The sequence below is a fragment of the Convolutriloba macropyga genome, chromosome 2 (genome assembly GCF_964194025.1).
Source record: "Convolutriloba macropyga chromosome 2, txConMacr16.3, whole genome shotgun sequence".
Classification (NCBI taxonomy): domain Eukaryota; kingdom Metazoa; phylum Xenacoelomorpha; order Acoela; family Convolutidae; genus Convolutriloba; species Convolutriloba macropyga.
The window spans coordinates 22,817,799-22,844,537 of NC_134469.1; the positions used below are offsets into that span (position 1 = coordinate 22,817,799).

At 36.2% G+C, this 26,739-nt stretch overlaps 1 protein-coding gene across 3 annotated transcripts; it reads right to left on the reverse strand.

Moving 5' to 3' along the window:
* Positions 1-3,542: 3,542 nt before the first annotated feature.
* Positions 3,543-26,200, reverse strand: LOC142358174 (cholesterol 7-desaturase-like). Of its 3 annotated transcripts, none has more exons than XM_075409641.1 (8): positions 25,863-26,200; positions 24,636-25,143; positions 23,757-23,954; positions 15,689-15,864; positions 14,941-15,198; positions 14,121-14,297; positions 9,751-10,036; positions 3,543-3,860 (listed from the first exon to the last, which is right to left on the reverse strand). In XM_075409641.1, exons 2-8 carry the CDS (start codon positions 25,033-25,035, stop codon positions 3,754-3,756), a joined length of 1,602 nt encoding a protein of 533 aa, XP_075265756.1. In that variant the 5' UTR covers positions 25,036-25,143; positions 25,863-26,200; the 3' UTR covers positions 3,543-3,753. The 3 variants fall into 3 exon arrangements, with proteins under 3 accessions (XP_075265756.1, XP_075265751.1, XP_075265760.1); XM_075409636.1 differs by having other exon boundaries at positions 25,837-26,200; XM_075409645.1 differs by lacking the exon at positions 25,863-26,200 and having other exon boundaries at positions 24,636-25,292.
* Positions 26,201-26,739: the final 539 nt, after the last annotated feature.

Sequence of the window (26,739 nt, forward strand, 5' to 3'; positions counted from 1 at the left end):
TAACCTTCTCTGAGTTTTCAACAGTACAAAGAAATTGAATTTTCTTGGGTTCCTATTTTTTTTATGAAAGCTGGTATCATGAATTAAGAAATGCACCACTTAAGGCTTTCCGTTTTTAAAATCAAACTTTTTCTTTCCTAATTACAAGCGGTTTCTAAGAGCCGTGCGCTGCTAAGCATATCAAGGTTTACGTTTCTTATTTTTGTTTTGGTTGCTAAATTGTGACGAAGTATAAACCCAAAAAAGAAAAAAAAATCAAGTTTGATGAAATTATCTTGTTGTTTGGATCCATCTGTAGTTAACAGCACTATTTTCTTACTGCTAACGCTGTAATTATAATAAATTTTACCGAGTTCGTTCTGAATTCCAATTTGTTGCAATTTAAAAGGCAAGTATAATTTATAATCCTTACGTTGTTTATAATCCAAGTATATGGTGTTTGAAAGCGTATGCATTTGTAGTGGAGACAATGCCAAATAAAACAATACCAGAGGAAATGGGGTAATTTTTGCAGCAAGAGTTAGTGCTTCAAGTAATCAAATTTTCATTAAAATCGAACTTTTAGTAGAAATACCGCTCGAGTGTTAGAGTTTGCTTGTTAAGCTTAAACACGCTTGTGACTTAGTTTTCAGTGTGTGGTTCATTTTGTTATTCATGAAGCTTTTTTCATTCTCGAAGTTTATAGTCACGCCTAATTTTTCTCAGTCTTTAAATATCTTTTGCCAGATTCAATTGGAGGCGCTTATGTCTATATAAATATCCTATTATCTGAAAATTATGCGATGCAAGCTGCTGGAAACAGTTGTTTTCAAGTACAACAAATTATACAAACTCTCTTAAAAGTTTATCACACGTTATTTTTTTCTCTTGGGTTTTTGAAACTACATCTGCCAGGTAACTGGAGCTATCTTACGGAAATTGCGCATATATCTGCAATTCTGCCTTTTTTGACACCTGGTCGTTCTTTCTTGAGCCAAACGTCTGGATTCGAACAGCTGCTGTGCCTAACACTGCAAACAGCAATTCGGCTTGTTCATTTGATTTCCTATCACTCAATAAGTGGGTAAATTTCTATGGTGGTATTGAAGGAGACCAGTCGACGATATTGTTGCTGACACGATTGTGAGGTTTATTTCTAAGATTATGCTCCAATAGTTCTGGGACTTCATATGCGACCTAATGAGTTCAGAGTGAGCGTAAAATACAGGTTGGGTGTCCCTGTGTACCACGCAGAAAGGAAGTGCCCCTTCTGTAAGCGTGTCATTGGCGAGGAGACGCAATTGCTTGACACGACCGGATTCGAGGCAAAACAGTAACAGTGTCTGCTTGCTCATCTGCAGCAGTAGCTGAAAAAAAACTTGCTGCATTTGATTAACTGTCAATTCGTCGCTGCAGTTTAACTTTCACCAATGCGGCTATGAAGGCAGTGTGCGGCCTTGATACGGCAGAAAGGAAATATTACCTTCACAACAATAAATGCGCACAAATGGGGATCACAATTGTTCCTCTTGCAATCGAAGTCCTTGGTGGAATATAGGAAATTTCAAAAATAAACACTCCATCGGTTGGCCGCGTTAAGTGACAATTGCTCAATCCAGGCGCAGTGCTTGTCGGTTGCGTTCTGTAAATTTATACAATCTTTATCAACCAACGCTTTTCGGGGATCGGCAACTATGCTCCTAGCAAGAACCCTATATTTTACTGTTTTACAGTACTTTATAGCCCAACAAGAGGAGAGATTGTTTAAATCATTGTCACTTGATGAGTGGGGATATTGATAACTTTTACGTACATTTTTACTGACCCAATGAGCGGGGAGTAAAAATAAATAAGTACAATACAACCGATCGAAATTGGAGAGAGCTCAAACGTATCTAACATCAATATACAACAGCTATGGGCCGTCTGAAGTCATTAGGCGCTTTACAAAACTCTAATTTCCCCTTAATGAATTGTTTGTTATTCATCTGTGAGACCCAAAATTTAATAACCAAGCTGAAAAAAATTATATAATAACAGTTTTGCTAAAACAAAAAAATATAGCCAGCAGATTGCCGGAACAGCTGCGAAAGAAAAATAGAGATAGAAACAGATGCAGACCTAAACTGAAAAAAAAATCGAAGCAGCTCAAAAAGCTAGGAAGAAAACATTAGCGATAAATTAATAAAACTTTTGAAAATTCTTCCCGCAGAAACCTTTTATTAGGGACCCTTACTGCACATATGAGTTCATTTTACCTTAAACTAATTCAAAATAAACTTGAACTTTAAGGTCATTTTTATTTAGTGAGGTAAGTCACGTATGATCAAAATCTAATCACGAAAATGAACTTAAAATCTTTGCTAGAGAGAGAATGAGAAATGACGTCACAAGCGCAAATGCTGTTAGTGAGAGGAAGAGGTAATTCAGAACATTTCAGACTTTTAAAGCTTTGCCGAGTTAACAAATGTAAAAGGAAAAAGAGCGTCAGACGACGGAACAAAAAACATAGCATGACAGGTCCTGATGTACAATTCAAAAATTTTTTATTGAGTAAACAGAAACTAAACCTAGCACGGACCATGAGTGAATTAGAAAAACCATTTCGAAAAAAATCAGATCAAACACAAATTTAAAAAACTAAAGATCAATTTAAAAATGCCGCATGAGAACAAAAAAACAACTAGCGAGAAAAAGAAATTCGGTTGAAACAAAAAAACTAGGCCTAAAATGAACTATGAATGGATTGGAAAACCAAATAAAAAAATTGATCAGGAAAATTGAAAAAAATAGCAAAAATCAATGTGAAATAGTCGCATGAACAAAAAACGACTAGCGAGAAAGCGAATTTTTGGTCAACCACCGTTTTCTCACTCTACTTGAAAATTAGAGTGAAAAAATTTCACGCCGCAAAACCACTCACTTTCTCGCTCCACTTCCGAATTCGGCGTGACCAAAATCACTACTCCAGTTTCATTTCAAAAATCATGAAAATGTGTGAACAGATCTTAAAAAAGACAGCGCCCCAATACATTTCAAATTCTTTGAATTGTAAAAAACCAAGAGCACCGCAATATAGCTCCGCTCAGCTTCGCAGCTATAGAAAAAGTTCTTGATAAACCTAAAGACATACGCGAAGACTTGGTTAAACTTAGCATGCATTGCACATTCTGAATCATAATTCTTTTCTGACCGAGTAATTATAAAAAAAAATTGCTACTTTGCATGAAAATTGCAGAGGCACTCGACTATAGCCCAATGTTTTTAACCCAAAAGACTTTTTGCTTCGGTTTCGCCAGTTACATTGTTCAATTACAAATGGGAGACCAATTTTTAGGCAAAATGACTCACTTTCAAGCACTTAGTTTCAGTGCAAATAAAAGGACATTGAAAATGATTTGACCAATTAGAAGTATTTTAGTTTACTATTTAAGTGCCGTTAGCAGCTGCAATTAATTAATTTCAGAGAAATAGAAACGAAGAAAATAAAATAAATGGGCTGGAACGTTTGAATACACCAAGCAACGTGACGCAATCGTTGAGCGAGGTTGCTGAAGACACAGTTTTTATCAAAAGGACACAGAGAATTAATTTGGAAAATTTTTTAAAAAAACTTCAAACAAAACTCATTTACATAATATTTTAAACGTAGTTAGTTCTGTAATAATTTTATTTACATATTCAAACGTATTTACAGATAGGATTCACAACATCTTGTACATCTGAGAAAGCATTGCGTTGTGTTCGTAGGTTAACGAGAGGGCTGTGACATTTTCACCAATCTAAGTCCTTTTGCTTTTTCCAAGCTGAGCTTTCTTTGTGGTTTGCATGTCCATTCATTACAGGCGAGGACGATGCACCATCTTTTGGTTCTATGTTCCCTAAAAGGCATATCACTTCATTATATTTTATGAACATAGCTTGCAGACTGCCGAAATATTAGCGAAATAGACCTGCGTGCCGTATAATGCAGATAAACATACATATATAAATTGAAAAAGTTATCGACGCCGCTCAAAAAGCTATGTAAAAACATTCAGCGATAAATTGAGGCTTCTTCAAATTCACTCCGCAGAACCTTTTTTATTAGGGACCGTTATTACATATATGAGATCCTTTGGCTTTGAACTAATTCAAATTAAACTTAGCTTTGAAGAGCAAAAGCCATTTATTGTGTGAGTCAAGTCACGTATGGTCAAAATCTAATCAAGCAAATGACATAAAAACATTTGCCAGAGAGAGAGAGTGAGAAATAAGTCACACCGGCAAATGCCGTTTGTGAGAGGAACAAATAATTAAAAAAAAAACTGACTTCAGCTATGCTTAGAGAACAAACGAAAAAAAGAGCATCGCAACGAAACAAACAAAAAATAGCAGGACAGGTCCTGACTTACAATTCACAGAAATTTCATCGACTGAACAAACACCGTTTCTACTTTAAAAATGGAGTGAAATAATTTCCCGCCCCAAAACCACTCATTTTTTGTTCCACTTACTTTCCGCGCGACCAAAATCACTTCTACAATATGATTTGGAAAAACCATGAAAAAAAAGTTCGCAGATCTTTAGAACGCATAGCAAACTACAGAGCCCGCTCCAAGTAGATGTCCACCTAAGCCCGAGTCAACTACTAAACAAAAATAACCAACTACTTTAGTGCATTTATCATTTTGAAACAAAAACGGAGTAAAAGCATACGTTAACTCTGATGACAAAACTGAAAAAAATACGACTGAAAATCAACTACAGGCAAAAAACATAGTTTATATTACAAAAAAACAACAGAAACCGTACAAACAGAGAGCGCCGAGGAAAGTAAAAAATAAAAAAAAAGTCCCACTAAAAGCTAACACGGTATTTTCGAACTACTAAATAGAAAATTCGCTTCAAATGAACTCTTCTGCTCTATTGGTGGTCACCTCATTTCTATAAATTAGGGAATAAATTCCTGTCAAATTTCTACAAATAAATACCGTTCATTTAAGCAAAACCTGCCCTGTATAACCCTAAGAGTCGCTGCTTGGTAGCAATACCTACAGAATCGCTTCAGATGAAATAGCAACCAAAGCAATTGCAAGAAGCTCAAAACTGGAAGATATAGGCAATAAATTTTATTTAAGAGAACAGACCAAAGTGAGCCAAAAATCGAATGTGGTTATTACTCCATTTTAATTAACACACACAACTCACCCAGAAAACTTTCTAAAAACAATAGAAAATTTAAGATTACAAATATTGCTAAAAATGATTCTAACAGGACAAGATACCGAAAATAGCTCAAAATTGCATTTTGAATTCTAATAGTTGCTTCAGATAAACAGCCTGAAAAACTTGAAACGTACTATTAAACCTAGGATAACTGAACCATAATAGAACCACACCTTTGGCCGAATAAGTTTGAGTTACAACAACAACCACTTTGAAAATGCCGCACCTGAACAAAAAAATCGCTCGTGAACCTTTTTTCAGACGTTCCTTTAACGCTCTCCTTCAGAATGATGCATGAACAAAAACAATTTTAAATTCTTTCTGCTTTTAAAATGTCTTCAGCTGATTGACGTAAACACGTCTTTTCATGCGCGGAGATTGAATAACTCTAAAGCACATCCTACAAAAATAGAAGTCAGCAGTTCAGAACATAAACCGACTAACATTCGTCGGAAAAATCGTCGGAAACATTCGTCGAAAGAAAAGCCGCGCATTTTAAATCAAGGACTGTACCTAGATAAATTTTTCGTTATGGTTGCGAATATTGTTGGCTTTCAGGTCCTTGCATCGATCCTAACAATCGGTTTTGTTTGAACTGGATTTTGCAGTGAGGGCAATTGAAATCACTCAAAAATCAAGAAATGCGTGAAAAAGTCAAAGATGTCAAAGATTATTCTAGAATAAAAACGCAAAAAGGTAAAGCAAATAAATTGCATTAAAAAAGGACACACGTTTAAAACAAGTGCATCTCACTCGACAGCAATTAAAAAATAACCAGAGAAGTCCTGAATAATAGTCCAAAGAATTGCTTTAACCGATGACCTGGACTTTACAATCATCATTTTTCAAGGACTAACCAACTATGACGGTCAGCGAATCACATGATCGTATATGTTGAAAACTAACTAAAATTAAAAATGTTACAATTAAAGAATTTCTTATTCTAGAAACTAGATAGTTATAGACGATCAATAGGAACAACGATTTTGAAAATACGGACAATTCGTGTCCTTAGAATGAGAACACGATACAAAACATAATCGACTAACGTCGGGCGAATTGCTCTCAAACGATCGGCTGGCGTCGTCAGTAGCTAACCACGGTTTAGTGAGGGTAGCGTAAGCTTGATTCGAGTCTGCAACTTTTAGTTTTCTAGCTTTGTTAATAAACAAAAGAACTGATATTTTAAAAATTTGCAAAGTATTGCAAAATTTAAAAGAAAAGCTTCCAGATTTCGCAGTGAAATGATAAAAACTACTTTTCCTCTCTGGAGTTATGCCAAGTACCCATCTGCAAGACATGAAAAACTTCGTTGGCCAGTAATGATCGTTAAACTCAGAAAAGGACAAAAATACTCAAACATTTTGAAAACAATAGCAAATTTTAACAAAAGCTTGCTAAAATTCAAGATATTAAAAACTTCAAAACCATTTCATTGCCTCACGAGACAATTCACTGCTCCTATTTCAAGCTCTATATAGTTTTACTGGCTCATGAAGATCCATAAACTTGGAACATGATAAAAATTTTCCAAAAATTTGAAATTATATTTTATCAAAAAATTGCTACAGCTGGAGTCATTATAACCTTGATAACCATTCCATTAACTCTAGAAACTATGCAACCCCTGGTGCCGGAAAAAATGATTAAAAAATTCAAAAAGATAAAAAAAACTTGTAAACATTACATTTGTTTTTAAAAAAGCTCATAGTAAAATTTTGAAAAACATTCCATTACATCTGGAAGCTATGCAGTAACCAATAATTAAATCCTAGAGGAGGTTATGTGGCTCTTGAGGCTGGAGGAGCCTAAAACTGACACAAAATTTAAAAAAAAACTTGAAAAAAATTGAAGTTTGCATAAAAAACTGCTAAAGTTTGTGATAATAAAAGTTGTAACCAATGCATGACCAACAAACACTTTTCAGTAAATTATTATCAAAACCTAACGGAGATTTTCTGTTAGGCTGAAGACTGAATAATGAAAATAAATGTCAAAAAAGTTTTCAAAAAAGTAGTTTAAAGACAATAAATGTCAAAAAAAATTGCAAGTTTTGTAAATAAAAAATGCTCAGAATTCGTGGTGTTGAAATCTTGAAAAACAATCCATTACATTTAGAAACTATACATTAACCTATTTTCACACCCTAGAGGAGGTTTTCCGGCTCTTGAGGCTGGAAAAACCTAAACACAGACAAAAATTTTCAAAAACCTTGAAAAAAATGCAGGTTTCATCAAAAAAATTCATAAAATTTGTCATATTAAAAAATTGAAAGCTATTCCATGGCGAATAAAATTTTTTCAGTAACTTATTATCAAACCCATAAGGAGATTTTCTGGCCCCTGCGTCTGGAAAGACGTGAACAATGAAAAATAAATTTCAAAGAAATTGAAAAAATTTGCACGTCAAAAAAATGCTAAAATTCGTGATGTTAAATCGTTTAAACAATTCCACTACAACTAGAAACTAAGCAGTAACCTATTATAAAACCCTATAGGAGGTTCCTTGACACCTAGGGCTGAAAACCTCAAACATGACAAAAATTTTCAAAAAAGCTTTAAAAAACAGTGAAAATTAGTATAAAATTGCGTGTTCTTAGCGATCGGTTGTTCGTCAGAAGCCACGGGGGGGGGGGGGGGGGTTGCACCGGGGAGCTGATAGGGAGGGAGAGGGGTTGGGCAACAGTGAGGTGGGGGGAAAGCACGGTGGTGGGCAGTAGGGGGGCCAACAGTGGGGGTGTCGTCAACCTCTAAGAACCGCCCTTCACACCATAAGTATACGTCTCCAAAACAGTTTGAGCTGAAACAGAGCTGAAAGGCTCTAAGAGCACCTAATGCGCGCTAGGCGGTACCTGCTAATCCCGTTTTTGAGGACAAAAAGTCAAAACCGTCAGACGAAAAATTGGTAAAGCAAAAAATCGCATAAAAAAGACCGACAGGACTAATTTAATTGCTACAAACTTCGTTTGAGAGCAATTAAAAAAACTTCAGGAAATCAATTACAGATGAAGCAAAAAGGGCAAAAAGAAATTTGGTACTATCACCTATTTTGAATTTTAGTGCAGTCAAAGTAAGAAAAACAATATCTACAAACAAAACTGTTTAATCACCAAAAATACAAATTTAAAATTCACAAAAACAAATATTGACATCTCCGTTAGGTGAAAATAACACAAAGAACAAAAGAAAGCAGGGTTCAAAAGGCACCAAAAACCTTTCAAAAACAAATGGTATCCAAGTTAATGAAATCAATAGCTAAGAAGTGGCACCGATAAGTTGACGACAATTACGTCACACGATTGCCATGAACTCAAGCAACAAATTAAATTCACTTATTTCTCATTAAAAACAAAAAAAACTGTCATTATTGAGTCTCAGAGATGAGAAAACAAATTGAAACATAACCGACTAAACGTCGGAAGAATTGCTCTTGAACGACTAGTGGGAGCTCTAATCAATTGCAGCCTGCTTCAGTCGGTGGGGGGGGGGGGGGGGAGGAGGGGTAGCCTAAATGGGACTAAGAAGTTCTATAGTGGGCTTCAAATAACCACATTAGAGGTTAACATATACCACTATTAAGATTTAAAGTTAAAAAATGACACCAGTTTCGGCGCATTTTTTATTTGACTTTGAGTATTAAATTGCCGCCAATTGAGTTCAGCTGCTTGAAATTGTGATTGAGAGAGAATTTTAGATCACGCGAAATGCAAAAAGTCAAGGTCGTAAAAGTCACTCGAAAAGTCAAAACCGTCAAGCGAAAATTTTGCATAAAAAAAGACACACACGTTTACAATAATTGCTATGAACTGCGTTCAAGAGCAATTAACAATAAATACTCCAAAAACTCGACAAAATTTCGTCGAAGCCATAGAAAGCGTAAGCTTTGCACTGAAAGAGTTAAAAAGATTAACTTAATCCCCACTGTCAAACTATGAGACTTTTCATTGATGTGAAAAAACCGGAAAAATGTGAACATATCTTAAAGAAACAAGCCCACCAATATAATCCAAATCCGTTCGATTGTAAAAATAGATCACCATTACTTCTCTTCGAGTATTAAAATAGACAGCGCCCCAATACAATTCAAATTCGGTCAATTGTAAAAAACCAGGAACACCACAATATTGCTACGCTCGGCTTCCACCTTTGCAGCTATAATAGCGCAATAATAGCCTCCTGGAATTGCTGACGCGGCTATTAATAAGGGTTATAACTAACTCAGTTCACGTTTGCACTGTTCATTAGTTGTTTATTCAAGATTTGTCAATTATTCTCTCATTTTGATTATTCAAAGTAGCACTGAAGCACTTTTCATCGGTAACTTAATCAACTGTTGACCCCCTCAATATCAATGACGGTTTTTAGGGCGTAAAATATTCGCTTCGTAATTTTTTTTCTTCTAATTAATTATTGAAAATAACATCTTGGTAACCTAAAAATTTGAAGATGTACTTCGAAGTTTGACTTTGAAAAATTATCAATGCTTTCTCCGAAATCTGCAATAATGTCCGTTCGTAAACAAAAACGCAAACGACCACAAGATTTAAGACCAAAAACAACATACTTTGTCTCAAATCATTATGCAATCCATTCGAAATTTTCTCCGGCTCAATGCCATTGGCCATTTCGACGTGTGCTGGTTCGTTACCATGTTTGGGTGGCTCGTTTTCTGCGTCATCATTTGCTGATGTCGGCTTTGTTGTATTTGGGTTAGTTTTCACAACAGGCTGTTCAGTAGAGTAGAATTGCTGGTACCAGTTCCTGTATTTCCGAATGGGTCCATCATCTTTGACTAACACTGGGTTGCTTTGGTATATCTTGTGGTTCCACATTGCAATATCCCGCTCGAACTAAACGCAAAAACACTAAATCCAACTCTCAACTGTTCATTTGAATACATCAAAAAAACAACCAGTTCTGCAATCTTTCAAAAACCTTCCGAAAAAGAGCAATTGTATGAAAAAAAGTTAAGAAAAGACAGCAAAGAAAAGCGTTTCAATTTTTCAGGAAACAACAGCGTCAGCAAAATGTTTTCGTCATTTGAACTTAGAAATATAGGCCAGAACAATTCAACAAATTTCAGTAATATTGATATTCAACGCAATTTCAAAAACAACTGCATTTGGGAATGTTTCAAAGTCTTTTTCTAATATGACAGCAGAAAACGTGCGGGCTTCTAATATAGACACTAGTATGGCTTACGATAATTGAACGGAGGCTAGTTTCTCACGGGGCAAGAACCGCAACCGCCCTTCAAACCACGAGTCATGTCTCCTCAACAGTTTCGGCGAATTGCATACTTAGCGACTAGGCGTAAAGCTACGAGAGAGCTGCTGAGACGACAAAACGGACACGCAAAAAATTGAAAAAGACCGCGAGACTAAAATAATTGATGCAAACTTCGTTTGAGAGCACTTTAATATACGTTAAAATAATCAAATTTTGGATATCTAGAGATTTTTAAACAACATAATTAGAAGATTAAAAAGACATCCAGTTTTATCCAGCTGCACACTATAAATTTAAAAGGCAACAAAATAGTCAATAAGTTGTTCTTCAAAAATACATAAGCTATTAACATCCTTGACCTCGAACGACCGGCGAGGTCTCGCTTCTATTCTAAACTGCTTCTACCTTTTAAGGACCACAAATTCACTGATAGACTTATAATGACGTCAGAGGTTTTTATAGAACACTATTAAGAAATAAACTGAAAAATTAAACAACTTTTGACGCACATTCCATTTGACCTAAGGAAAAAAACTGCCACCAATCGCGTTTAGCTGCTTAAACCTGCAAATGAGAGACCACCCGGAATCGGTCGTCATGATATTTCAGTACCGAATCATAGAAAAACAGGCCTGATTTTTTCTGCCTATAATTCTGTTCATGTCAAATTTTACAATTTAGAGTCTGTAGTTTTAACTACCCATGAATCAGTTTTCTGGTATTTAGCTGGGCATGCTGATTCAATCTGCCTCTTAACTGCCCAAAGTTAATTGCCGACTGCCCTTAAAATGCCCAGGGGTAATTGCCACCTGCCCCTAAACTAGGCAAGATAATTGCTTCAAAACGAAACTGCGCATAACACTCAGGTATCAGATCGTTGTTTCGGGGTGACGGGGGTAGGAGAAGAGTAGGAGGGTGGGTGTGTTTGTGGGGCGGGGAGGGGAAGATCAGTAGAACTTGCATTCCACTGTTCATTTTGTTTCCGGACGAGATTCTGTGTGAGAGTATGCCAAAATGAGCTGCACCATCTCATGTGTTTAGCCGTCGGCCTCTTAGGCTGGACAGAAACAGGGTCTTCGGCCGCCAAGAATGGTCCGATAAAAAACAGTGGGCTCGAATTCTGTGCAGTCAGAACTTGTATCCTATACTTTATTCCCAATGTATCAGTAATAAGTGTTATTGATTTTTAATTGTGCAAGGCTGAAATAAGCTGACACCCAACTCAGGGCGATTCAGATCACTCAAAACTCAAAAAGTCAGGGAGGTAAAAGTCACGCAAAAAATCATAACGGTCGAGCAAAAATTTTGGATTAAAAACGACATACAACTTCAATAATTGCTTCAAACTTCCCGCGAGAGCAGTTAATCAAAGCACAGCTGGTGGCCATGCTAACGCAGCAGTGAAGTTGCTTTAAATTATTACCCTAGCATCTTTGAACTGAAGGAACTTTTAAGTTAACAATTAACATGAACTATTCTAGAAACTAAGTTAAACTCACTGCACAAGAGTAAGAAATCAGGCCGTGCCAGTAATTTTATTCACCAAGCTAGAGCAATTAACTGGATTTGAAGCAGCACACAGCAATTAAAGCGTTTTCTGTCCAACTCACTTCAACATTGAGATGTAAAGTTTAATAGCCAACAACTAAACCTGAAATTAATGGCCCATGGATTGTTGAAGCCTAAGAGAAATGTAAATTTCATAAACCAGAAAATGATCTTTTCCAGTTCAACTCAATTCGTCTGAAGGCTACAGGAGACCTAATAATAAACATAACCGACTAACGTCGGGCGAAATGCTTTCAAACGACCGGCGAGCGGTTGGCTTCGTCAGCAGCTAGCCACGGTTTATAGAGGCTAGCTTTAGCTTGATGCGACACTGGAGCTTTTAGTTTTATAGCCTTGTTAGGAAATAAATCGAATAAAAAACTGACATTTTAAACATTTGCAAAATTTAAAACAAAAAGCTTCCAGATTTTGCAGTGAAAATGTTCATAACTATTCATTTGTCTCTGGAGTTATGTCAAGTAACCCATCTGCAAGACTTGAGAAGCTTCGTTGGCCAGTAACGATAGTTAAGCTCAGAAAAAGGACAAAAATATTTAAAAAATTTGAAAACAATTGCAAATTTTAGCAAAAGATTGCTAAAATTCAAGATATTAAAAACTTCAAAACCATTTCATTGTCTCACGAGACAATTCACTATCCCTATTTCAAGCTCTAAATAGTTTCACTGGCTCATGAAGATCCATAAACTTGGAACATAAAAATTTTCCAAAGATTTGAAATTAATTTTTATCGAAAAATTGCTAAAGCTGGAGTCATTAAAACCTTGATAACCATTCCATTAATTCTAGAAACTATGCAACCCCTGGTGCCGGAAAAAATGATTGAAAAATTCAAAAAGATAAAAACTTGTGAACATTGCTTTTTTTTAAAAAAAAGCTCATAGTAAAATCTTGAAAAACATTCCATTACATCTGGAAGCTATGCAGTAACCAATAATTGAACCCTAGAGGAGGTTATGTGGCTCTTGAGGCTGGAGAAGCCTAAAAATGACATAAAATTTCAAAAAAAAACATGAAAAAAATTGAAGGTTGCATAAAAAACTGCTAAATTTTGTGATAATAAAAATTGAAAACTAATCCATGGCCTAAAACATTTTCCATTAACTTATCAAAACGTAAGGAAGATTTTCTGTTAGACTGAAAAACCTGAATAATGACAACAAGTGTCAAAAAATATGAAAAAAATTGCAAATTTTGAAAAAAATGCTAAAATTTGTGGTGTTGCAATCTTGAAAAATTTTCCATTACATTTAGAACCTATACAGTAACCTATAGTCAAACCCTAGAGGAGGTTCCTCGGCTCTTGAAACTGAAGAAACCTAAAAACCGACAAAAATTTTCAAAAAACTTGAAAAAACTTGAAAAGTTTTATCAAAAAAATCTCTAAAATTTGTCCTATTAAAAAATTGAAAGCTGTTCCTTGGCAAAATAAAAACTTTTCAGTAACTTATTATCAAATCCTTAAGGACGTTTTTTGGCCCCTGCGTCTGGAAAAACGTGAATAATGAGAAATGTCGAAAAATTGAAATTTGGACGTTTTGTCAAAAAATAACGCTAAAATCCGGTGATGAATGTTGAAACCATTCCACTACCACTAGAAACTATGCAGTAATCTATTATAAAACCATAGAGGAGATTCCTTGATACCTAGGGCTGAAAGAACTCAAAAAATGACAAAAATTTTAAAAAAGCATGAAAAAAATTGTGACAATTAGAATAAAATTGCGTGTTTTTAGCGATCGGTTGTTAGAATGCAGTCACCGGGGGGGGGGGCACTGGGGTGCTGATGGGGAGGAAGGAGCGGGGTGGGCAACAGTGGGGTGGGGGCAATAGCGCAATGGGGGCAATAGTTGGGGGGGGGGGGGGTGTTTTCAACCTCTAAGAACCGCCCATCACACCATAAGTATAAGTCTCCAAAACCGTTTGAGCTGAAACAACTGAGAGGCTCTTATGCCGTTTTTGAGGACGAAAAGTCAAAACCGTCAGACAAAAAATCGGTCAAGCGAAAAATCGCATAAAAAAGACCGACAGCACTAATATAAATGCTACAAACTTCGTTTGAGAGCAATTAATAATAGAAAATAATTGTTTTCCCGAAATTAAAAATGGTCTTTAGCTGTGCATGAAAGAAACACACCTGAAACCTTTCGCTCTGCAGGTAGAATTTGGTCAGTACCAACTGGTTCATTGGTCTGGCAATAAGCCGATGGGTGACTCGTTGTAGGAATTGTTCTTCTGGCTGGATTGTCTGGATGAAGTAGCCTTGGAACATAGCACCCATGTCTATCTTCAGCGAAACATAGGCTGGGCCCATCTATATACAAAAGTATACGTTCTAGCAAATTGTGAAACTTCTTTGCTTGAAAGTTATAGGTTGATCTGAATCGCAGAATTCCATAACAACGACTGTTATACTCAAAAATATCGAGTTAATAATTGAAATTAGGAGTTGGACCTCTTTTTTACGTAGTGAACGCTCAAGCTCGAAGGCTTTTCCAAGGATACTGAATTTTTTACTGCAACACTGCTTACGTTATATCATAACTTGCAATGGTTAATACTTGCGGCAGCTATTATTATTATTTGCGGACTTATCACTAATGAGGAGATGCGTTAGTGATATTGACGGATATGAACGGCTCAGTTGAATGGTCAAAATTGTACAAATATTAAACAGCAAAATGACTTTATGCAAATAAGTTGAGAGCAGGTCTGAGCAGAGTTTTGCAGTTTAAAGAGTTCTATTATAATACATGCCATGATCAGAACTCTGGTAAATCAGAACGACTCTAGAAAAAATCAGAATGAAATTTTCATGATTCAGTACCCAAATAATATGGACTCTGGTCCGTGTAAAGCAAATCCCTGCTGCTAACTTCAACAATTACGGGAAAAATGACATCGCCACTTTTAACGAGTGAAAATTCAACGATATCAGAAACTGCCCGCACACTAACCTGGGTAACTACGGCTTTCATCTCCGTGTAGCCAGGCACCTTGATAGAACTCTGGCCGAAAAAGGTGTCCAAATAGAGGTCAAAAGTGATGCGGTGTTTGTCTGCGCCAGTGCCCACAGTCCAGTTCTTGGGTGTCCACTTGTGAGTCATGACTTTGCCCAGACTGCTCTTGGTCATCTGCATGTCTCCTCCTGCTAGCATACTCTCCTCGTGTAGCATGAAGAAGTGAGCAAAGTCCGCTCCATTTTCAGGTATCTCCTGAAAAATGAAAAGTAGTGCTCAAGTAATATGCTTGTATTATATTTCACTGACCACGAATTCATAACAAAATTTGGGGAAACCTATGTCTATTTATACTTATCGATTAAAAAAAACCGTCAAAAAAATTCAGATAAATCTAAGACAAATGTCGACATTGATAAGAATTAGATGAAATCCATGATAGATGGGTTAGAATTAGATGGGTTAAATGATAGAGGGGTGAATAGATCGGGGTTAAATGATACAGGGGGTAAATAAATAGGGGTGGAAAAGCGGGACACCGAATTAGATTGTAATAGATGGTACCCTCTACAGCTCGTGATTCAAGACAACAGGTTTAAAATGACACATTAATCAATAGATTAATTGAAATAATTTCAAAAAAACTGCCAGTATAGTTCACTGGTTGCAAACTAATCTGTCAAAATTTTCAGTCACTGAGCAATATGTCAAAATAATTACAAACGAGGAATCATAAACAACTGACAGATATGTGGCAGTTGATGGAGTGTGTAATTTGGCCAGCCTCGTAGTATCCGTCGTAGTCCTCAATCGGATCTATCTCCCAGTCTGGCTGGATTCCCTCCTCACTGTGGTACCATATCATCACCACACCATTCCTCTCGTCTACTATGTACGAATTCACTCGCGCCTGCTTTGGATCTGTAGGTACATTTAAACTATCACCGATTGGCAAAAGTTACCAAATTTAGAAAACATAGAAGAGCCTAAGGCATTGCAACAGCCTTTCAAAAGAACAAAACTTAAATTACGGCTAAAATTACCTAAAAATAAAACAACATCCCCCCCAAGTGTTTTACGCCCCCAGTTACAAATTATATGTTGTTATATAGCATGTTACTATGTAAAAAATAGCACATGCGCCTGGGGGCGTAAGATATTGAAGCCCACTGAGCTGGGGGGGGGGGGGGGTTTGCAAAACAGAAAAGATCCAAATTTTTGCGCTGTATGTGACGCTTAGCTGCCGGCTATCTAGAAAACTACGAACCGTAAATCGACTTAAATCGAACAGACACGAAAAAAGACTTACACGACTTATGCGAACTGTCAAAAAACTTATTCACGAGGAAAAGTATTTCATCCGCAATCTTAATACATTAATTATGTGGCAAACATTTATGTTCGCTAAATGTATTTGGATTGAAACATTTTGACGGGATTAAGTCAGTCTTTTCCACAAACGCATTTTGGTCAAAACACTGACTGACTATTGTGTGTCAAAAAACAAAAGTAATTAGATTTCGCGATTTTCGTAAATCAAAATTAATCGCCCTTGATTATATATATATTAATCTCAATTATGGGAAAGAGGGTGTTTCTGCATTTAATCATCGATTAAACCTATAAATGAATTAGTAGAAAAACATTGGAATTAAAGAAGGTAAAATTGCTTCTTCATGCTCTGTTGAATATAATGACAAAATTCTGTCAGTGTAGGCCATTATGTATTGTCATTCTTCTCCACGACAACACTGACGTGGACAACACTGGCGGACACTTGTGTACAACACTGACGGATTAGTTTAAGTGTAGCTCAAGTTTCCGTAAGTGAAGTCCCCTGGTCTAAAAAAGGAGAATTTGAACTACATCGAGGGATGTGTTTCGACCAGTAATGAGAAAGCATTATAGCCATCAGAAAGGAGCTAGTGAATAAAGTATAGAGAAAAACCGGAAAATACCGAAGAAATTAAGGCAAACCAATTGACTACTATTAAACAAGAAGACTCTAAGAAAAACTTAAATCTCGGGCTGTATCTGATTATTCCGTTATTAGGACAAACAGTCAAAGGGTCAGACAAAAAATATCAGAGTAAAAGCTATCACCAAAAGAAATAAGTGTTTCTGAATTTGGTGGTAGTTAAGTTTCATGTGGAGGTTAGCCTTTTCGGGTTAGTGTCCTGAGAAGTGGGGCGGGGGACCGAAGGGAGCGAACTGAGGAAAGGGGTAGGCATCAAAATCTATCAAGAAAGCCTCTTAAAACTATCAATTTACGCCTTTTCATCTGTTCCAATAACACCTACAGAGTACACTTAGAAACTAGTGAAGCTCTAGGAGCATTGATAAGTGATTTAATGCACTTACGCTTCACATGTTTATCGAATTTCTGTTGATAATATTCAAATCGATTGTTAAACTCACAATGCAGAAACTTGATTAAAAGGATAGTGACATGCTAAAGTTGAAGAGATTTCAACTCGGACTGAACTCAGTGTCGTTGTAAGAAATTGGCAACCTTCTATTTGCATTTTTTCCGCAAATATTCTCATCATTTTTCTAGAAATCCCTAATTTTCCACCAAACTTTAGTCGATTCAGTACAATTAATGTGAAACATAGGTCAGAGCCGTTCGGAGGCAGTTAAACCCCTGCGGGACGAGCAAATATTGGACAAAGTACAGAAAAAATTTATAAAACCGAAGAAATATGGTACTGAAAAATGATCCCACTGTAAATAAAAAAATGTTTGCTTAATTTTTCCTCATAAAACCTAATTGCACACAGAATGATTTGAATTGATAACAATACTTTTGAAACAAAATTATCTAGCTTTTTCAGCGGAAGTTGTTGCGAAAAGGAACAAGCAACGTCTTTTTTGGCTACGTGACGAAGATTTTTTATTCCATCCAAAATACTTCCGACTTTGCTCGATGACCAATTGCTTGGAAAAGCAGAGGAAAACAACAGCGGGTAAACGTACTCTTCTGGGCAAAAATAACACAAAAAGCTAACAACTTTAGCTAATTTTGCCAACCAAAGATTACCCAGATTCACTTTTTTGGAAAAGGGAGCCAGTTGATGCCAACAGCGACTCATTCAAATTAACAGTTGCCTTAAGAATTTTAAATTGTTTTTAGTTCAAATTTTCAGAAAAAAGTTATGAACAATTGGATATTGTTTACATATCAATTTTCTTCAAACGTCTCAAAATCTAACGGGTCATTAATTCGTGTTTCAGGTAACTATTACATCAAAAACTCCAAAGCAAATTAATGATAAAGTAATTAGGATATTCAATATTTGTCAGCTTTTCAAGTTGACTTTTCATTGGATGCATTCATATCAAAGACATGTAACAAAACTCAATTTACCATTGGATAATCAATTTTTGGTCGGTAATATAACTAATGGGTCTGATAAGCCAACTTTTCAAAACCTGATTATCACACTTTTTAGAAAAAAAAATCAAAGTTATATTGTGGGAAATTTCGCAGACGGTTTTCCTTTTCTCATTTATTTTCTTTAAAAACAACTACTCTCACCGTTTCAGAGAAGGCTATAACCCTTCCTCAGTTAAAAAAAGGCACAAAAGGAATTCTTGAGACTATTGGTTAAAATTGTTCTATAAAATTTTCAACAATTAAGAAAAATATTTAACCATTCTCGCTTCCCGCTAGTGAATATCAGAAAAAAAATCCCCTACTAATTGTCATCAAAAAATAGATGTCGACATTTCGTGAAATCAAAAGTTTTGAACAAAACGGTAAAGCAAAATTTTGCTTAAAAAAGACAACTTCGACCGAGAGCAATAAAAACGTAACTCTGAAGAAGGTTAGCTTAAGTGATAGTAGGGAATAGAGCGAGAAAGGGTAGAGGTTGGTTGAGCGGAGTGGATGGGGGCGCAGTAGATGGAGGTTGGGGTGGATTGGATTGAAGGGGAGGGGTGGCGTGTATTGGGAGTGTTCTAACGCAGCAAAAGAAATTATCTCATCACACAAGATTTTGTCTTCTCAGGAGCTTTAATGATTTGGACCAGTACATCCCTAAGAGACTGCTCAGCGACTTACTACCCTCCCGAATTCACCTGTTTATCCGTCTGTGAAGACGAAAAGTGAAACGGTCAGACAAAAAGAAAACTATCACAAAAAACACGGCAGTACAAAAAAATCGCATCAAAAAGAGAAGCCTGACTAGTAACATAGATGGCAGATTGCTCAAATAGCAGCGAAATTAACTTGAGTGCCGTAGAATACAGATAGGAACATAGAGAAATGAGTTGAAAAATTTGTCAACGCCGCTTACAAAAATGTCAAACTCTCAGGGATAAATTAATGTGCCTTAAAATTAACTCCACAGAAGCCTATTTAATAGGGAACTGTATAAAACATCATTTTCTGTGACTGTAAACTATTCAAATTAAACTTAAAGTTTAAAAAGCAGAAGTCATTTCGGTGAACGAGGAAAGTCACGTATGCTCTAGACGTTATCACTTAAATGACCTAAAAGCTTTTGCTAGAGAGAGAGAGAGAGAGAGAGAGAGAGAGAGAAATGGCGTAAAGCGCGCAAATGCCCTCAGTAAGAGGAAGAAGACATTCGCAAAGCTTGACTTTTTCAGCTTTGCTGTGATAACTAGTGTAAAATAAGTGTCGGACGACGAAACAAAAACATAGCAGGACAAGTCCTGAGCTACAATTTGACGACACTTCAATGACTAATCAAAAACGACCCAGATTGGACAATAAATGGATAGGAAAATGATGATGAAAAAAAATATCAAAAGAATCGAATAACAAAAAGAGTGAAAATTAAATTGCCGCATATGAAAACAAACAACTAGAGGGAAAGCGAATTTTTGTTGAAACGCCGTTTTCTTACTGTTCATTAAAATTAGAGAGAAAAATTCCACGACAGAAAGCCACTCACTATTTTGCTCCACTTACTGTTCCGGTGCAAACAAAATTATCGCATCAAGTTGACATCAAAAATCGATGAATATATGTGAACATATCTTACAAATAAAACATAGCCGAGGAACTCCGGAAACGAATCAAAATCAACTTTGTAAAAAAGCTAGCCTTCCAAAGAACTAGTATCTACTATCAAAACACATGAATTCAGGGGAAAGGAAACTTTATTTTAAAAAAAATAAAAATTGGCCCAAAAAGTAAAAAAAAAACACTGAACAAAAAGAGGAAAATCGACGTTTTCATATAGTACAAGTACACATACAAAGCAAAAAACTTTATTTTACGTAATCAACATGATTAAAAAATCTCACAAAAGTTGGACAAGTCATAATAAGCTCAAACATCTGTAACTTTGAAGAACAACCAACTAAGGACGGACGAATCGCTCTCGAACGACCGGCAAGCAGTTGGCCTCGGTAGTAGTCAGCTGTGACTTGCAAGGCTAACATTAAATGGGAGTGAGCGGAGTGGGAGCCTTAAGTGTTGGGGGGATACGATTGGAAGAACTGGACTAGAGGGGGATCCAAGTGGCCAGGTAGAGGAGTGTGGACGGAGGGTGTTAAGGGGGGAGGGGGGGGGGTGACTGACGGGTGCAAACTTTTCAACTTAAGAACCGCCCGTCACACCAAGAAATTTCCTCCTCAAAAAAGTTTTGGTTTCATAGATAAAAACAAGTAAGGCGTACGGCTCTAAGAGTGAATGCTCTCTTGGTTTTACCAGTTTATCATGTTTTTGAGGACGAAAAATTACAATGGTCGGACAACAATCGGTCAAGTAAAAATTTGCTTTGAAAAAGACCACAGGAGTAAAATAAACGCTAAAGACTTCGCTTGAGTGTAATTTAACAATTTAGAGAAAATTAAGAAATTGAGTAATATTCTAACAATTATATCAATGTTTTATCAAAATATACAAAAAAAAACTGCTTAGCACCAAAAACAAAAAAGTGCTTATCACTAAGAGCGTTAGGCTTCAAATGCGTTTACAATATATGCAACGAGGCAAGGCAAAGGGCAAAATATCGCTAAAATAGTCTTAAAAACCCGCAAACTAAACAAACTTAGCAAGCAGAATGCCAGAAAACAGCAGCAGTAGCTTCATAGATCTTCAGTCTCAAAAAGATAGTATAAACAATATACCAAAAACCTTCTTTATTAAATGCTGAGATATATTTTGATTAAGAATCTATTTAACTTATTTGAATCTATTAGATGCTCTCGACTAACCTTCAATTATAGTGTCACACACTCACGTGATCTTATCTTTTTGAATTAAAGTAAAGAAAGTCAATTTCAAAGTGAGGAAGTCATTTTTGAGAGAGAGAGGTAAGTCAAGTGTAACCATAAAAGTTATCAACCCAATGGACAAAAAACGAGCTCCACTAAGAGTGAAAAATGACCTCATGCACGCATTTCAGTCGAAATTGCATGAAGGAGTGAACAAAAGGGAGATTTCAATTGATTGTTACTTCATATGGTCGTAGCAAAATCTTGTCGACATAAAAAACATAGCAGTACAAGCCCCTACATTATTCAAAAAATTTAAATTAACTAAACAAAAATTAGACCTATAATGAACAAAAAATGGATTGGGAAAACCACATAGATAAAATACGATCAAAAAATTGAAAAAACTATCAAATAACACAACCGAGAGCGAATTTTTGTTCAAACACCATCTTCTCACGCTACTTTGAAATTGGAGTAAAAAATTCACACCGCAAAACCACTGACTCCATTTCCTGTTTTGGTGTGACCAAATTCACTTCTGCAATTCGATTTCAAAAACTATAAAAATGTGTGAACAGAAAAGACAGCGCCCCAAAACAATTCAATATATTTGAACTGTAAAAAACCAAGAGGTCAATAAGAGCCCCAGCTATCACTTTGCGGCTATTAAAAAAACTCCAAGAAAGCGTCCAACTCTTTTCAATCTTTTCAGTTACCAAAAAGCTTCAAACACTATTAAAATATCCCAAAGATCATTATTTTTGTCTACATCAACCTTTTAGAGGGTGTTAAAAGTTAAACATAAACCGACTAACGTCGGAAAATTGCTCTCGAATGACAGGCGGGACAATTTGATTCAGTGGCAGGGCCTAGATAAATTCGAACCCCGACCTCCTGAGTCCGACTCTGTCTCTTCTACAGAAGCATTAGCCACTCAGCTATCAGGGCCTTATTTTCATCCCCCTAACAATCGGTTTTGTTTGAACTACAAAGTTTATTTCGGAGTGAGAGCAATTGAAATCACTCAGAAATCAAAAAGAAGTGCGTGAAAAAATCACTTGAGAAGTCAAAGATTATACTCGAAAAGCGTAAAAACGGTCAAGCGGTAAACATAGCTGGCAGAGTACCAGAAAAAAGCCGCAATAGCTTCGTAGATCTGCAGTAAAAAAAGACAGACCAAACAAATTACTCTTTCCATTGAGGGCTGAGATGTTAATTTTTGATTAAGAATCTATATAACTTATTGTTGATTCTATTAGCTGCTCTTAAATTACATTCAATATATATACACTCAGCTGGCATTATCTCGTTAAATTATTGTTAAGAAAAGTCCATTTCAGAGCAAGGAAGTCATTTTTGAGAGTGAGAGTCACGTCTGAACAAAAACTTAATCAAGCGAATGAACTCGCTCCACTGAGAGTGACAGTAAGTTCGCAATTCAGTTGAAATTGCATGAACGAATGAACAAAAGGCGAATTTGGAACAATTTTGACGTCATATGGTCGTCACAAAAATCTTGACGAAATAAAAAACATAGCAGGACAAGTCCTGACGTACAATTCAAAGAATTTTCATTGACTGAACAGAAAACTAGACCTAGAGCGGACTATGAATGGATTGGAAAAACCATTTAGAAAAAAATCCGATCCAAAAAAACAATAAAAATCAAAGTCAAATTGCCGCATGTGAACCAAAAACCACTAGCGAGAAAGCGAATTTTTGTTCAAACACGGTTTTCTCACTCTACTTTAAATTTGGAGCGAAAAAATTTCACGCCGCGAAACCACTCGCTTTTTCGCTCCACTTCCTGTTTCGGCGTGACCAAAATCACTACTCCGATTTGACTTCAAAAATCATGAAAATAAGTGAACAGATCTTAAAAGACAGCGCCCCAATACAATTCAAATTCTTTGAATTGTAAAAAACCAAGAGAAGGCCAATAATAGCCTCAGCTATAGCTTCGCGTCTATTAAAAAAGACACACACAAGTTTACAATAATTGCTTCTCATTGGAGAGCACTAGAACTGGAAAAAGTCGCACAACGTGAAAAGCCGCACGTAAAGTTTTCGCTTGCTTAGCTAAAATATTTTTACACCAACATTTCTGGATCTGTTTCAAAGGAAGGCATGAAAGTCTTCTCTCCGCTCCAATTTCATTAACTCCGCTCCAATTTCATTAACACCGTTTTTTTGCTGGCTCACTTATCATTAAAAAACCAGAAAACGATAACGCCTCTTCGAATCGTAAAAGGACAGCGCCCCCATACAATTCAAATTCTTTGAATCGTAAGAAAACCAGGAGGACCGCAAGTAAGAGTTTTAACAAACTTCGTATCAATTATTCAGGTTAATTACAACCCTAGTATTCTTCCAGTAGTACAAATACTGGTGACAGGGCTAACTTTGCTTAGACAAATGACCTCTATACCTTCATACTAATGCACAGCCCTGTTTTTCCTCACAGCAATGATTACCTGAACTGTAATCAGCTCGCTTCACTGCAGTTGCACTTTTTTTTGAAGCTTAGCTCAGTTTTCTAACCAAAACTTTTAACATGTGTTGAAAAAACTGTTGAACTCAATCCATATAAAAGAAAGTCTCGATCAATTTTTGGAACTCACATGATTTGGTAGAGCAATATGGGATGTCGACACACATTCCGTCCTCCCCTCTGAATGTCCAGCCATGAAAAGGACACTGTATGCAGTTGTCATTGATCACTTTTCCCAACACAGACATATTAGCCCCCAAGTGAGGACAGTATGCATCCACTACATACGCAACTCCGTCGTTGCCACGGAACACCGCCAAGTTCTTGTCTGTAAAAACATATCGTTCTTATTGATAACAAAATTTCTGACAACGAACTTCAAAATTTCTGACAACGAATTTCCAACTTATTGATGACAAAAATTCTGACAACGAAAATGAAAAACAAAGTATTTAAAAATATTGAAAAAATGCACACTTCAAAAAATTTGTTTCTGCCATTACTATACATAGACCACAAACAATACACATACACAAGACCACTGTAAATCAAACTAGAAGATGGACAAAACTTAAAAACAACACCACTTTCAGCTAAAAAGCTTAACAGCAAAAACACTTGACATCACTGAAATTACGCTTTTTCAGCAACTTCAGCACACTTAGCAGAAACTAAAGTCAACTTGAAGTCTCATGAAAATTCATACCCCATGCTTCACCTGTTTATCCCGATTCGAAAGCCTCAAGTCATCAAAACACTATCTGAATACATCTCACAAAAAAGACAGCACCAGTATAATGCAGCTCCTTGGTATGTAAAAATATATGAGCGACATAGAAATAGGCTGGCAAGATGCAGCAGTTATCAGTAAACAAAATACTTGCGTTGTGAAATTAAACTGCATTCGCAAGCGCTGAGGAGATACAAAGCCATGCGATACAAACTTTTACTTTGTTTTCTGGGACAATAAGTACACCAAAAAACGTTTTGGAGAATTCGTTGGACATACCCAACATATTAACTGGTTTCACCTCTCCTTTGCCGAGCTCCGTCGACCTGCACACTGAGAACCACCCATTGGGGTACTTGCTACTGAAGGGCAATTTGCCCTGCCTCTTCCTACGCATCATCTCATTCGCCCACTCCATCTTGCTAATGTTGCTTCTTCTGGGAGGATACATTGCAACGTTGTAAAAAGGGATGAACAAATCTGTCTTCACGAATAAAATTGGGTAAAGCTTCACAACTGCGCATAAGTACACAAACCCGACGAGTACTTCCAAAATAGGAAATGAGTTGTCGATAAGATCGGTTAAGAGTGTGTACCCATGATAAAAAGCGTAAGTTGCCACAGCGAGAATCAAAACAGACGCCAGGTAAGGGACTGTTGCGTTTTTAACACGACCCATGGCGAGTTTTATATTAAATCTACATTAAATGTTCGGAATTAGTTTCTATCGCAAATTATTTAAGATTGGTTTTAGTAACGGTTTTGGTTACTTGATATACTATTGTTGCTGTTAAGTAAGCGCTCGAACTGTATCTGTTCTAATGGTACAGTACACTTTTGACTTTTTCTTTGAGTAAAAATGTAAAGCAAATTTTCACGAGGTCCGTCAATTAATTGCTTTTTAATGAAAGCAACTTACCTTTCTTCACTATCAATTTTAAGACAATCGCTTTGCAATAAATATCGTTGTGTGGTACCACGAACACCTTTTACGCTCGAAAACTTTCTAAAGAAAGCTTTTCTCCGATAAAAATAAAGTACTAGTCACATAGTTTCATTTATTCAGTTTGTTCATATCTCAAAGCTTGTACTCTGGTATATATAGCTTCAAATGCATTCTATATGCGGTTATTTCCAAATATAGAAGAGCTTAACATGTTCACTTACTTGTATTGATGAACAACTTTTGCTGCACTGTGGGCGCTAGCTGGGATGTTTTCTTACCCGTGAGAACAAAAAAAAAACTGGTTTTCATTAGTCCGTGGTATCGAAGTAATGAACGATTTTGCTTTAAGAAATGGTTCACATAGCCTAACAAGAGTTTACACTAGCCATTACAATTTATGTATAACAAAAAACGAAAACAGATTGAGATATTCTAGAGGGCTAGAGGCAGAGGCGGAGAAGTAAACGGTTCCTGAGCATAACTGAAGAGTCGCAGATCCTTCAAAAGGTGAACTTAATAGTTCGAGCGCTTTACTTCGCAGAAGTTACAGACTGACTGACCTGAACGGGAATTTAAATATTAAGTGCAAAAGAATTAATTGGTTACCAATAATTGCTTCTTAGTTCCAATAAAGCGTACCTTTTTTAACTCGATAAAGGGCATCAAAAGTCACTAATTTACAAAGCACAAGTCAAGCAAAAGTCACTTAACTCTGGCACAAACAAAACATAATAACCAGAGCTCTAAAGGCACATAACTAAAATTGCGAACTGGATTATCAATAAAACTGTAATTACTTGCAGCTGGTGGAATACATTTGAATAAAAATTGTTATTTTTCATTCTTTTCAATCAAGAACACCTGCCGCGCATTGTACAGCAACAAGCCGTCGGTTTATTAAGCCACAAACGAAACCACAGAGCAATTCTGTGCGCAGCAGTGATAAACAAACCTGACCATCGTTAAAACACTGATAACAATACCAGTTTAAGATAAATCATGATGATGTAAACACGATACGCATCAGAGCGTCACAAGGCTACAGCGTTTGTCTGAGCGAAAATACATCAGAGTTAATTATTGAATAGAAAGTTATGAATGATCATTGAAAAGTTGAATATCGTTAAGAATTGCTTTATAAAATCACTATTACAAAGTAGATAAACCGCGCTTAAGTTATTGCTTTCATATGCAAGGTCTTTGACAAACTTTGATAAAAAATGAACTCTTTGGTACAAAACCGCATCTACGTACAGTAAATAATAGTGAGCTATTTATATTTTTGGACCTGAGGTGTGTAAAGTTACGCCTCAAAATTTCTAGCGTTGAATATCTAGCAAAACACCCCCCATTCTAATTTCACCAAAATTGTTGAGAAAAAACTTCTTTTCTCAGACAACCATTTTAATATCAACAAACATGAAAAAACTCATTCAG

Bases quoted from the DNA above. Each gene is read 5' to 3' on its own strand.
- LOC142358174 (XM_075409641.1), bottom strand. From the start codon at position 25,035: ATGGGTCGTGTTAAAAACGCAACAGTCCCTTACCTGGCGTCTGTTTTG. The intron at 23,955-24,635 runs GTATGTCCAACG...ATGTTTTTACAG, and splicing joins GAAACCAGTTAATATGTTGG to ACAAGAACTTGGCGGTGTTC. The intron at 3,861-9,750 runs GTATGTTGTTTT...TATGCCTTTTAG, and splicing joins GCATAATGATTTGAGACAAA to GGAACATAGAACCAAAAGAT.